The sequence below is a fragment of the Apodemus sylvaticus genome, chromosome 17, assembly GCF_947179515.1.
Source record: "Apodemus sylvaticus chromosome 17, mApoSyl1.1, whole genome shotgun sequence".
NCBI lineage: Eukaryota > Metazoa > Chordata > Mammalia > Rodentia > Muridae > Apodemus > Apodemus sylvaticus.
Genome location: NC_067488.1, coordinates 27208195 through 27222910, shown reverse-complemented (window position 1 = coordinate 27222910; position 14716 = coordinate 27208195). Strand labels below are relative to the sequence as shown.

At 44.6% G+C, this 14716-nt stretch overlaps 1 protein-coding gene across 1 annotated transcript in view; it reads right to left on the bottom strand.

Moving 5' to 3' along the window:
• The window catches only part of Fer1l6 (fer-1 like family member 6), a 126211-nt gene that overhangs the window by 72246 nt on the left and 39249 nt on the right, over positions 1–14716 (bottom strand). The window contains exons 17-19 of the mRNA XM_052161555.1: positions 10470–10589; positions 8911–9063; positions 1551–1728 (exon numbers count right to left, since the gene is read on the bottom strand). Coding sequence (XP_052017515.1) covers positions 1551–1728; positions 8911–9063; positions 10470–10589 — 451 coding nt within the window. The remainder of the gene's footprint in view (positions 1–1550; positions 1729–8910; positions 9064–10469; positions 10590–14716) is intronic.

Here is a 14716-nt window from a genome sequence, read left to right as displayed (position 1 = left end):
TTGAATCTAGGATCCCCTCTCCCTCCTCTCTACACCCCCTGCCAGGTTTTCCACCATGTCTTCCATATATAGATGCAAGGTAATTATTTGCTGAATGGCTCTCTTCTGGAGCATAAAATTCACCAGTCGGTGTGGAAGGCAGCCAGTGCCACCAATGTCAGCGCTCAGCAGAAGGTCATTAGGTAACCATGAAAACGACATGCTGCACAGTATCTCAAAGCTGCGGAAAGGCCCCTCCCCTGGGTTGTTAGCAGCTGAAACAGTGAACGCGTCTGGGGCTTTGTGTCTGTGTAGATGTTTCTATCTACAGAAGCAGGAGCTTACTTGGGGTGGGTGTTATTTGCCCAGAGATAAAAGTGGTCAGTGGTTTAATGGAAGGCAGATGAGAAAGTAGTGTTGGGAAATGGTTTTCCCAACCCTTCAGCAGATGAGTGATCTCATGTGATTTCTGGGCGTCTCAGAAATGTATTCTCCCCCTCCGTGAACTGAAGAATTCCCAGAACAAGATCTTATGTGTCGCAAATACGGCACAAGGTTTGGCACTTTGTGATATGTATTTTTCTTCCAAAATACTGACTTGCAGATTCTATGCGCCGAGTCGCCGAGTCACTGCACACACGTCTCTAAAACCCCATCTTTTCTCCCTATGGATCTGCTTACAACACACTGGTAGTCGAGATCAACTGATATGGAAGGCTGTCACGCAACAGAGGAGATTGAGTGTCTGCTGCTCTGAAGTGTCCCCAACTTTGGCTCAACTCAAAGCCCAGCTTCAGGAGGTAAAGCTACAATCTGCTTCCCCTGGATTTAGCAGCTAAGAAAAGCACTAAAGTTAAAGTGTTTTGAAAACAGAGCAGAATGCAGATATAATGCATTAATATGCATGAGGCAATTAAAATGTCACCGAAATGTAAACGTAATGATACCAATGAAAGTAACTGTATGAATTTAAATAATTCTATTAAATAAGCTGCCTTTCTATAAAGACGCAGCCATACCAGGAACCGGGCTACAGAAACATAAGCAACTTCCCAATACCAGTTGCACTGGGTCCCCAAAGGGTTCAAATCTCAACGCACTGGGTCACCAAAGGGTTCAAATCTCAATGCACTGGGTCACCAAAGGGTACATGGTTCAAATCTCAATGCTGTATAAAAAGGGGGAAAAATAATCACTTTAATTTCATGAGTCATACCACACAAGAACTTTCTGCTTAACATGCAAACTCACGTTAAGTGAGTTTTGGTGCTGAGTATCATCCTTGAAGAAATTCACATTGCTTTCTCCTCTCTCTCTCTCTCTCTCTCTCTCTCTCTCTCTCTCTCTCTCTCTCTCTCCCCACAGAAATGCATACAAAAGCCCAGATGTAATACTTCTAAACGGGACATCACTACCCGTTTGGAAGAGACTACACTTGATAATTATTCTGAAGAAGGCAAGGGAGTTGGTCCCAACTAAAACACAAATATATGAATGCTGTCCCCACCTCTGTTTACATGAAAGCCCATCAGAGCTGTCTCCTGCCTGTTTTTGCTCTGTGAGCACCATACCTTGGTATAGCAGGGCTGATGGTGGGTGATGGGTACCCAGTGATCTGGAAGGCATTTCCGCTTCATAGCCCACTGGCAAGTTGTCCAAAATGGCACTGGAGTATCTAGTGGAGCCCAGCCACAGATATACATCAACTTTTGCCTGTACGGTCCAGCCGGCTGGTCGCTTCCCAGGAAGCTGGGGCAAAGGACAAGGAAGGCATTGTTATCACCAGAAGACAAGCATGGACCCTATTCTGAGAAAATGGATTCTTCCTGGATATATATCTCAAAGTTTGTACAGAGGGGCCATCCCCCCAGGGCTCTGTCTACATCACAAAATTGAAAGAAATGGCCCCAGTTGTCACATTGCGTAACTCCTGAGGACAACTTCAGTCTGGAGGCCCAAAGCTTAAACACGAATTCTGATACCCACTGCCAGGTCCTGGCTCATGTAGGTCTGACAGATACATGTGCTCATTGCCTGTGTCACAGGTGAGGACAGCGCCTGTGTTCCCTGCATCTTTAACTCACACGCCCATGACTGGAGCCGAGGATTGGTGAGTCCAATTGTAGACCATTGGCTCGGAGCCTACAACTTGCCTCCTCTTCAAGCTCTTCAGTCTGCCTTGCCTTCCTAGAACCTTAGATACTGGGGTTGCAGCCTGAGCTCCCGCCCTGTCACTTCATTCAGGACTGCCTGCCCCGCACTCCTATTCCACGCTGTGTGAGGCAAAGTCCTGCCGGCTCCCCCAGGTCCTTTGGCCTGGCACACATGTTCAGATCCTTCATCTTCCTTAGAAAGTGTGGCTTTAATTAAGCTCCCTAAGCTCTCTGCTTCCTCTCTATATGGGGGTCTCACGTGTAATATGGTGTGTGTGTGTATGCAAATGCATTTGTGGGAGTTCACATTCCCCAAGACAACAAGGATAAAAACTGATGTATTGACCATGCTTCTCTTATTTCTTAGTCACCGGGTTTTAGGATCTCTCTGTCCCCACCTAGTCCCAGTACCAGCCCTGGCTGTATTCAAGGTTTCTGACAAGAACCAATGACCCTTAAGGCATGTCTACATCTCTAGCTTCTTGACTCTTCTAAGTGTCTCTTCTGGCAGGTTTTAGAATTGCCTCTCAATAACTCTCCTTTCTCACACACCGAGTTCTTTCTGTGGAAGATCAGAAAGACCTATTACCACAAGCCGGAACTTGTGCAGACAACTTCCCAAGCACCCATGGAGAGGTTTTGACTTCAAATTGAGCACAGCTGTTTGCCTTTGTAGCTTGCTCTGATGGTTCCGAAAGCAGATTCAGAACAACTCAATCAGACAACAGCTGCATGTGCCGCTGGGCTTTGGCCAATGGCCTAGAGCCAGGGAACATCGGATTCTGAGGCTCAGACAGGTCCTCTGAGTGCTCAGCTCTGCACACCGGCATGAACTCAAGTGATGGATGGGTAATTTGTATTAGCAACTTGATTGGGTTAATAAACATCTAATGGATTAGTGAGATACACCTTTGGGCGGTCTGCAAGAGCGTCTACACAGGATTAAGTGGAGGGAGAGAGGGTGCTTCACCATCTTATGAGCTGGGATCTCACAGAGAGAAAAGGGGTGAAGTGTGGGCTAAGCAGAAACTTTCATCTCTCTTCTGACTGTGGACAGACTCCGCCATGTCTTTGCAGCTATGGCAGACAACGTGGCTTCAAACTGTGAGGCAGAATGAATCCTCCCTCTCCAGTTGTTTCTGGTTGGGTGTTTGGTAATAGACAGAAGAGTAGTAGTTAATGCCAGTGATAAAAGAGAAACTCTCAGCCGGGCGGTGGTGGCGCACACCTGTAATTCCAGCACTCTGGGAGGCAGAGGCAGGTGGATTTCTGAGTTCAAGGCCAGCCTGGTCTACAGAGTGAGTTCCAGGACAGCCAGGGCTACACAGAGAAACCCTGTCTCAAAAAACCAAAGAGAAGAGAGAGAGAGAGAGAGAGAGAGAGAGAGAGAGAGAGAGAGAGAAAACTCTCAGTCAGTGGTTCTCAACCTGTGGGTCACAACCCAGTTTGAGGTCACATATTAGATATCCTGTACATCAGATATTCACATTACAATTCATAACAGTAGCAGAATTACAATCATGAAGTAGCAAAATAATTTTATGGTTGGGGGGTCATCACAACATGAACTATAGGAAAGGGTCACAGCATCAGGAAGGCTAAGAATCAGCCGTCCAGGGGAGGGGAGGAGCATCCCTTGTTCAAAGGCACAGCTTACTGTGCTCAGCTTCTGATTCTCCTTCTGCAAATACAGTGTCAAGTATTAAGTGGGAAATTTTAGAAATAAGTCGTTGATGAGGTTTATTATAGAATACTGTTGTAACTGTTCCACTTTACTATTAGCTATGGTCACAAACCTCTAATTTGTCAATTAAACTTTATTATTGGTATGTGATTACAGGGAAAAATACAATGTATACTGCAATTGCAATGGAAGGCTAGGCCCCCACACAATGGAAGGGTGTGTCTTGGAACACACCCGCAGTGGATAGGAGGGCACTACCACACTTAGCTGACACCTCAGTCAGTACCTTAGAGTAAGACCAACCAAGAACATCCCCAAAGGAGGAAGGAACAAACAGAGATCTGGTAGTACAGGCTCGTATTTAGTGAGTGTTTATGCTGTGCCAAGAAAGGTACAGAGGGCTTTCTGACCAGAAGAGCTCACAGCAACAAAGGGCCGGCGAGACTCAAGGATTGTGTACTTGGTTGGTATACAGAGGAGAGGAGTTGGGAGGGAGCTGCTATGTATTCAGCCAAAAAATAAATAAATAAAGCAAAACCACTTTGTTTTGAATCAAGGTAAGTACTCTGCAACCTGTAATTTAAAAAAAAATTGTAATAAGAGAAATAATCTCCCTTCATCATTTCCCTGATGATTTAAAAACTTGTTCAAGCAAATGTTTATCAAGAAGGCGGAGGAGGATCTAATTCGGTACTTGTTTGTATATTGTTTGACTCACTCCTGGAAGGACCTAAGTTTGATTGACAGCATGGAATGAAAGATAGGGTGGGGGGAAGAGAGGGAAGAGAGGGAGGAGGGGAGGACAGGGATGGGAGAGAGCGGGGATGAGTCTGAGTCAGCCTAGGGTTGTTTTGTTGTGGTGACAGCATTTCTTCTGCTAGCTGTAGCCATTCCAGGACATGAGTTCACAAGGCAAGAGTTTTTGTCTGGTGCATCACAGTAATGTTTCCAAGGCTTAAAAAAAAAAGATTGTTGCCAGAAGAATGCCACAAATATTTAATTAATATGGTGATTCCAAAAAAATAAAGATGCTTGGCACTCATAAGACCCTACGCTGGTCTAGGCCCAGGCCCGGGGGTTTCTTCTTGTAGAATGTTCTCTCTCCTGCATGATGTACCAGGCCACTCTTTCAGTCAGTCTCACAATAGTTCTGCAGTCCTTCCAATAAGTATATTTCAGAAATAAAGGAGATGAATTTCAGGGAGATAAATGCACCATTCTCTAATGTCACAGAGCAAGAAAGGATTAGAGGCAGTGCACACCCAGCTCTGTGCAGAAGCCCACTCTGCTCCTCACGATTGCTGGGTGTGCATTTTTACTCTGCAGTTCCAGGGTAGAATGTGAGCTTCCACAAGCCTTTCTGTTGGTGCTAAGCCTACAGACCTTAGTTTTAGGCTTTTAAATTGTATGGCTCAAGACATACTATGTTATATTCTATCCTTAAACTTTAATTTTAAAGTTCCTTTTTCTTTAATGAAAAACAACTGAAGACATCATTCCTTCTATTGATAATAAGGAGACTATGGGGATGTGCGTGTGTGTGCATGTGTAGGCACATGTACATGTGTGTATGCATTTGTGTGTGTATGTGTGTGTGTGTGAACTTATAGAGAGAACCAGACAGCAACTCAAATCCACAGGATTAATGACTCCTATATTCCTAAAGTACATAGGGAATTTTCCTAACGAGCATTCCCAAATCACAATTGCTATCATGGATCCAGGTTTGATCTGTTCAACCCTTTGAGACCAGAATGGAGAGCAGATTAAAAAACAAAACAGCCAAGAATGGAAAGGCACAGAAACAGTTCTGAGGGCTGACATCAAATCCTGCAGGAGATGTAATCTCAAGTCTTAGGCTTCCTACATCTCCTTCTCCTCCTCCTCATCTACCTCTCCTCCTCATCTACCTCTCCTCTTCATCTACCTCCTTCTCAACCTCTTCCTCCTCCTCCTCCACCTCCTCCTCATCTACCTCCTCCTCATCTACCTCCTCCTCATCCACCTCCTCCTCATCCACCTCCTCCGCATCCACCTCCTCCGCATCCACCTCCTCCGCATCCACCTCCTCCGCATCCACCTCCTCCGCATCTACCTCCTCTGCATCTACCTCCTCCGCATCTACCTCCTCCGCATCTACCTCCTCCTCATATTTCTCCACCTCATCTACCTCCTCTTCATCTACCTCCTCCTCATCTACCTCCTCCTCCCCAAATGGACCCAACAGATAGAAGATCTGTTAAAGTGCCTGTTAGAGTTTGGAAGTCCTTCCTGGACTTCTAAGCGCCTGTTTCTCAGCCAGTGGCACTGTTCGGGGAGGCTGTGGAACCTTTGGGTCTGTAGTCTAACTAGCAGAAGGGTCTTTGAAGATGGTCTTCTCTCTTGTTTCGGCCTGTCGACTCTGCTTCCTGGTACGCACACACAAGAAGCCTCTTGGACAAGCTCTTGTTCCCCAGGGGAGTCATTATTCCTCCCCCTACCCCACCATGAAGAACTGTGTCACCTCGCCTGTGAGTCAAAATAAATCCTTTACGCCCTGAGATGCTTCTGACAGGGTGACAGGCAGAGTGACTAATTCGATTGTACACAGATACTCTGGAGCAATAAACTAACAAATCTGACGTTCAAAAACCATGCATCTTCTAGCTGTCATCTTCTGACCCATGGGCACTGTGACAACCACAACCTCCTACAGGTCTTTGAATGTTTAGGGGATGTTTACCCAGCAGACAGCTGTGCCATAGAATAAACTCTGAAGAATTTCTTCTGGCTTAGAGATTTGAGAGACTTACAGTCTGTGCTTTTTTATTTCTACTTCCGAATTCTCTACTGGGAACTTGCCATGAGACTGGATCTTCTCCTATAGTCTTGGCTTTTTGTCCCCCAGACTTTAATGAAAGAGCCAGGGGGTTAAGGGGGTGCGGGGAGGGGGGCAGGGAATAAAAGGAAGTGGTGGGTGGGAGGGAGTTGAAATAGGAGTTGATAATCAAAACAAGAACAGAAATGGTTTTGCTGAGTCATCCTTTCCAGACACTCACTCCCCTCGCTCCCCTCACGGTAACTGAAGTCAAGGAGACTTCGTGATCATCCACAGCAATCACAGTGGTGACAGGAAAATGCAGATAAAGAAGCCATAAACACACTGATAAAGATAACGCCAGATACCGTGGGAGAGCATCTCTCCTGTCTAGCGGGACCTGTCCTCCTGGCTTGACTTGACAGCTGCTCTTTGTTCTAATTTTGTACAGTGCCAGGATACACCACAATATTTAGCAGAGAGTAACCTCATACCACTTTCTAGTATTTTTAGTACGCCCTTTGGAAATGATTTGCTATTTTTAAGACAAACCTTTCTTGCGTCTGTAGCACTCTTTGAATGGAAAAGGTGAAAGAAAGTCTGATATTTGGGATGAATGACTTGGGTTTTATATATATTGACTTTTTTCACTTATAGTTCTATAGGAGCAGATTTTTAAAAAATATTTTATGGACAGGGCAGAAAGAAATAAGCAAAGCCACTGTGTTAGTTCCTTCTCTCGCCGATGTGCCAAATTCCCAGCAAAGGCAACTTTAAGAAAGGATTCATTTTGGCTTGTGGTTTAAGGGAAGCTGCAGTCAATCATGATGTGTGTGTGTGTGTGTGTTGGGGGGTGTGTGGAGGAGGGAGGGTGAAGTGGCTATCCATCAGGTCTGCAGGAAGTTGGGCAGGGACAGGTGAATGTCAGCGCTCACCTCTTTTCCTGTTCCTCCCTCCTATTCATCCTGAGACCCCAGGCTGTGGGATGATGCCACTCACTCTCAGGACGGCATATTCTGGAAGCACATTCATAGTTAAACCCGGACTGTGCCTCAGGGTCCAGTCTAAATCCAGTCAGAGTAAGCACCACAGCCGCAAACTACTGACGGGCTCTGCAGGGGATAGCAAAGTCCTCTGAGGTGCTGGACGCGCAGCTTCTTAAACACTGGCCTTTATTGACTGATGACTCTGCGTGAGGCACAAGTATGTGTTCTTTGCTTGACTTGATTCACTTAATCCTCACAGGCCTATCCACGCAGTGGATGGAAAATAGAATAAACATTCTTCAAACGTATGAAAAATATCAAGCAGTCTCTCCAAGATCACATAGCTGGTAAATATTTGCCCAGAACTCTGTTATGGATTGAATTATGTTCCTCCCAGATTCATCAGGTTTTGGGTCTTAATCTTCAGTCATCAAATTGCTACCCTATTTGGAAGTGGGGTCACTGCAGATGTAATTCGTCAAATGACTGTACTGAAATAGGATGGTCCCTAAATTTAGTATGACTGATGCTCTTATCAAAAGAAGGCTTCCTTTCTTCTTCCTCCTTCCCTCCCTCCCTTCCTTCCTCCCTTCCTTTCTTCCTCCCTCCATCCCTTCCTTTCTTCTCCCTCCCTCTTCCCTCTTGCTTTCTTTCCTTCTTTCCTTTCTCCCTTTTCCTTCCTCCTTTCATTTTTTCTTTTTTCTTTTCAGCACAGTGGCTTGACCCTAGGGCCCTGCTGGTGTCAGGGAAGCTCATCACCACCATCTTTATTTTTTTTTTAAAGAAAAAAAAATAAGTTAATATCTCACTAAGTTGTTAGAACTGGCCTTGAACTCGCTCTGTGGCCCAGGCTGGTCTTGAAAGGCCTCAGATTCCCAAGTATTTGCAACTGAAGGTCTTTACAACCAGGGCAGGCTTGAATTTTTTATTATTAACTGTATGGATGAATGGAGTTATCTAACAATATATATTAACTCCTGTGAAAGATGCCTTTGGAAAATCATACAGGGAAAAAGATGACAGCAGGAGCCAATAGGGACAATTTCCAGTGTCACTAATAATCAAGGAGTGAAAATCTGAGCTAGCGGGTTGGTCATTAGATTGAAAGAGAAATCTACATGTGTCTGAAGACATAGTAATCGGAATGCTAGAAGAAACCACTCGATTGGAATTTAAGATGGAGAAGCCTGAGGTCCCCTAGCTTTCCTCTGTTTTTGAGAAAAGAATCCCAGACATGGACGTGTGCTAAAAATTCTAAGCCACTCAGGATAAAAGGAAATGGCTCTTCTTTTTGGTCTTGGACAGACTTACCTTGAGGAAGTGGGTTTTGATCTTCCCACAGTGCTTGCCCATCTGCTCTTGGATGGGGGAGTAAAGCAGGTCCTTGGCAGCAATTCGGGCATACGCCACTCTCTTGTTGTTACTGAGCATCCAAATGAAGATGTCCGGGATGGTGTGCTGTGGCTGGATGGTGGAAGAATGTGACCACATAGCTTGTTATTTGATGGCTGTGCTTCTAGAGCCTGCCTATCCCCAAAGAACCCTTCTTCTGCATTAAACTACATAGGCATTTAATCATCTACACAAATAAACCAGTGAAGTGCCTCTTCCTTAAGAAGACAACATCTTGGTTGTGAGGTGGGAGTACGTGGGTTTGCTTGAGCTTACTGGACCTGTGTTGGGGCATCTTTGCTGCCCTGCTTTTCATATAACACATGAATGCTTTGCTAAAGATTTCTGTTGCTTCTTTTCCAATGTAGATATTGACTCAGCTTTAAAGCATTAGATTTCTTCAGAACCTTGTAACATTCCAGAAAGTTTAGAGGAAAGATTTAAAAAAAAAAAAAGGTGCACTAATGCCTTTGAATCATTCCCCAATCACTTTTAGGAAATAGAAAATAAATCTAGAGGAGCCTGTACCTAACATCTAGTTGCCAAATAGCCGACTTCCATTTCAGCCATTTGGAACAACTCTACTAAACTTTATAGAAATTTAAAAATTGAGCTATTAAATAAGTAAGTGCAGGTTTCTACGTGGAGTATTTCATTATTTTATGTTTGAAATGTACATTTCTGAACCAATGTAACTACCAAAATAGGAGGCATAATGCTTTTATCTGTGTTGCATGCTCTCTCTCTCTCTCTCTCTCTCTCTCTCTCTCTCTCTCCTCTCACATTCATATTTGATACTAAAAAGAAGCATCCATCCCCTCTATCTGGCATGAAACCAAAGGCAAAGGATAGTCTTCCAGACACAGGGCTTGTTCGTTACAGACAGGAAACTCCAATGCCTGCTTCAAATCTTCCATGTTCTTAATGAAATCCTCATGTTTACTGCTTGACATTACCTGTCTCACCACTTAATACACTTCCCAGGAACAAATAATATATGAAAAAATCACCACACTCGAGAGCCAATGGAGCAGTAAACCCACACCTCTCCCCAACACCGTCCCCCACAAACTCGATGTAGGAAGTCTGTCCACATTTGTAGGGTTCAAGAAAGAACCAGTATTTGACAGAAATGAATATGATGCCTTTTAAAGATCATTCTAGAAGACAGCAGAAAACCTTCCTTATAACTAGCCTTAAAATAGATACTGTTTGATCTTTATTGAATGTGAGTTTAAATTCTCCTCTGCTTGAAAACCCCTCAAGGTTCCAACCATCAACACACTTGCTTGGACAGTTCTTTTATTAGGGGACATAGTTTTTACTCTGCTGAACACTCTGACTTTATGAGAAATCGACACAGCAATCTATATTTGGCTCTCCATCACCAAGCAAATGCTCAATTTGCTCATAGTGCCCTCTCTGGGAAATTTTCTCCATTATCTCCCTAACGAGCTTTGCCTGTTAGCGTTGATTACCTCATCCACAAGAAAGCGGATTTTCTCCACAAAGTTCTGAACTTCACGGGTCATCTCATCAAGAGACAACTTTTTCTTCTGTTGTTGAAGGACCCCTTCAGCCTCATCAGCCATTGCTTTCTGAAAAATGACAAGAGTTGTGCTGTAGATCTTTTCAGAAATCTAGACAACAAACACTGCTCTGCGCTGGAGGGTCCTGGAGGTGTTTGTAAGCTGAACACTAAGCATTACCCTCTGGATTGGCTTTGGGTTTGACAGTGTGCACATTGACCATTGAACAGAAATGACATAGGACCTCAATTCACTCATCTTGCCCTCTCTGGGAAGCTTCCTTCCCCATATTCCCAATGAGCTTCACCTGTAGAGTTAATTACCTCATCCAAAAGAAACCCACCACAGTCAACACAGTAGATGCCATCTCTCCTTTGACAGACAGAGGAGATAATTGAGACCTATAAGGTGCAGAAACGTGTCCAGGCCATGTGATTATAAAACAATAGCTGAACTAAGCTCCATGGTGCTTAATAAGAACTCAAATAATGACAGCTAAGCTGTGCTGAGTTATCACTCTATGCCATGCAATATTCTTTCATCTTTCCTCTTAGTGACCTTCTGAGGTGGGGACCAAGATTTCCATTTTAAGGTGGAAAAAAAAAAAGGCACGCAGCTCCAGATCGGTCCAGAATGCATGTGCCTTTCTCATCCTAGAACTAGGCTTTCAGTTCTAGGATGGATGATTTCCTAGAAGGAAAGGATCCTAGAAGGATGCTTTCAGGCCAAGGTACCATCAGAGAAACATCTGGGTCACTAGAATGTTTTAAAATGCCAAACACAATTATTTTATAACCCAGGCATGGCCATACACCTCTGTAACTCCAGCACCTGGGAGGGAGGTGAAAATGAGGGAACAGCAGTTCGAGGTCATCCTCAACTACATAAAGCAAGTTTGAGCTCAGCCTGGGCTACATGAGACCAGGCCAAGAAAGGAAGAGAGACGGGGTAGGAAAGAGAGACAGGGTGGGAAAGAGAGACAGGAAGGAGGGCGTGAGGAAGGACAGAGGGAGGGAGAAAAGAAGCAAAAAAAAAAAACCTTATATCTGCTCATTCATTCCACCTATACTTACAGGATTTGTTTAAAAATGAAAACAGTCTTTACAGTGCCTTCTAAGACCCTGTGAGCTGGCTGTGCTTTTTCTGTCCCATAGCATTCTCTCCCAAGACTCATGGGTCCTCAAGAAATCCTGGGGCATGCCAAGCATGGTCTGCCCCAAGGCTGTAACACACAGACCTTATCGCGCAATTGTTCTTCCTAAGCCTTCATGTGGCTTCAGTTTAAATGTCATCATGGTATTATATGTTGTCAAATATTTTCCTGTTCTCTGTGGCTTTGGTTAGTTTCCCTTCATAATCATAACCTAAGATTGTTTTTATGTCTGTCTTGTTTGCCTGCCTGCATTCTGTCTTCTCCACTACAGGAGAATCTGCAGTTGGAAGGGGGGCCCCCGTCTTGTCCTTATCTTGAACAATCAATGTTCCCAGAGATACTATGGCACAACAGGGACACACAGAACCTCCTTGGTGCACAGAGGGTAGTAAGTAGATTCAGAATGAATAAGCCAGGCCATTTATGGATTCCTCGGGGACATACGCTAAGAACTTTCGGCTTTGTATTCCTAGCATGTTGTCATGCCCAGCGCACAAGAAGCCTTCTGGTGACGCTGACTGAAAGAATGAATACCTGCTGTCTGCCAGGTACTAAGACCATAGTTTCACATGATGCTTCCTTTGATAGTTTTGTAAAATGAAAGCAATATATACAAATAAATGTAGAAAGCATTGTGAGACCAGATAGGGGTGAAGCCTGGCTCCCTGAAGGATCTCAATCTGACCTGACCCATATGGAATTCATCAGTCAGTAAGAAAACAACTGACAGCCCTGACAGGGAACAATTGCATGTGCAGACCTACAAGCAGCTAGAGTCCGGATGGTTGGATCAGAACTCCAGGGTAAGGGCACACTGCAGGACAAGGCCAGGGTGCTAGGTCATACATGGGTCTGTATGCCACGCAAAGAGAATCTAGATTTTATTAACATTGATAAACTTCAGTGACTTGCTAAGAGCAAGTAATCACCTTGCATTTTGTTTTAAAGGCCATTTGAGTTCTTGAGTGGAAGATTGGCTAGAGGAAGTCTACTGCAAAGTCTATACCAGAGGTTCTCAGGGGCAAGAGAAGGAAGTTCTAGAATGCTTAAGGGGAAGAATCGACAGGATCTGGGGTAGCACTGACTGTTAAGATGAGGGATTAAGAAAAGTGATCATTGATACACAGGCTTCTGGTATCAGTGATCAACAGCTGGGTATGCCAATACAGGATGGAGAAGGCGGCTGGAAGAGGTGTAGATCGGTAGAAGACACTGAGTGGGGAAGTGTTCTAAGACATCTGGTTTCCTTTAGGAGGCAAGAAATACTGCTCTAGAGACATGAGTCTAAGATGGTGACGTTTTATTGGCAACTCAATTAAATACCGTGGACATTGATGAATCACAACTTTGAGTAAGTCGTGGGGGGTGTTTCTAAAGAGGCTTAAGGGGGAGAGAAGAACTAACCCTCAATGGCTGGGCTGCTCACCACCATCTGTTGGGCACCCTAGACTGACTAAACGGGAGGAATGCCACTGAACACCGTCATCCCTCTCTCTGCGTCATGATCTACGAGATGCGAAGCACCCCAGCTACACGCCCCACCACACCTGTCCTGCCGTGACCAAGCATTAACCTTTCAAAGATGAGCCAGAATAAACCCTCTCTTTCATAGGTATTGTTCACTGTGCTGAGAAGAGTAACACATACAAGGCACTATTAAGACACTGATGTTGTGGGCTTGGACCAGCCAGGCTTGGTAGACAGCAAGCAGGCAGAGCTCTGCAGAGACTATGCAATAGAGTCGAGGCATAGGCAGCACGGTCAGCTAGAGGACCAGAGGGAGGACCAAGCAGGAAGATCTTGAGGATGATGGAAGCCAGCCTCCATGGACATCCTGCGGGACAGAAAATAAGTTTTCTGGAAAGAAAGATGAAGGAAGGACTTAGGTTTAGTCTCTGGACTTGGATTAGATAGGATTTTCAAAAAATTGATCTTTCTGAATCCTGATCATATCTTTTAATCCCCCTGCACCAAGTCAAATACTGAGAGATTTCTATTAATAGAATTATCACAGTGTTCCCCAAATGTCCCTTAGTGTTATTGATGGAACTTCACAGTCAGATAGTTCAGGGTCTGTCTGACTTGAGCTGGTACTTTTCAGCCATCACGCATTCCACAAGGCCTGAGCATCTATAAGGTACTTTAAGCATCTACAAATATGTGCTAGTAGGCAGAACACAGAGGGGGCATCAGTAGCCACCTGTCCTCAAGAAGCTCAAGAAGAAGGAAGACCAAAGTGTGGATACTTTGATCCTTATTGGAAAGTGGATCAAAATACCCATGGCTCACAGCCAACCAATAGAATGAACATAGGGTCCCCAATGGACCAGCTAGAGAAAGGACCCAAGGAGCTGAAGAAGTTCGCAGCCCTGTAGGAGGAACAATAATATGCACTAACCAGTACCCCCAGAGCTCCCAGGGACTAAACCACCAACCAAAGAGTACACATGGAGGGACCCATGGCTCCAGCTACATATGTAGCAGAAGATGACTATTTCAGATGTCAATGAGAGGAGAGACCATAGGTGCTGTGAAGGCTCTACTCCCAAGAATAGGGGAATGCAAGTCAGGAAATTGGGGGAGGCGGTGTACAGGGGGGAAGGAGGATGAGATAGGGGATTTTCAGAGGGGTAATGCAGATGAAAAAGGATACCATTTGAAATGTAAATAAAGCAAATATCTAATTAAAAAAAGTCTGGCAACTCTTAATCTCACATGATTTTCAATGTGGAACAGAGGAGAGTTGAATTGTTAGTTCTTTTAGCTCCCTGTTTGTGGGACATACATCAAGATGAAAGAATCTAGCAGCCTAGCCTTGAAAAGAAAATGTGTATACATGGTTTGCCTGCCCCTGTCTATGTGCCATGTGCAATGCCAGCTGAGGCCTGCAATGCAGCAGGTCTTCCAGATCTGTAGTTACAGACACTTGTGAGCCTCCAGGTGCTAAGACTCAAATCCAGGTCCTCTGGAAGAGCATCTGTTTTTCCTAAATGCCCAGCCGTTTCTCTAGCCTGGGGCTAAGAGATTTAGCAAAAGGCAAATT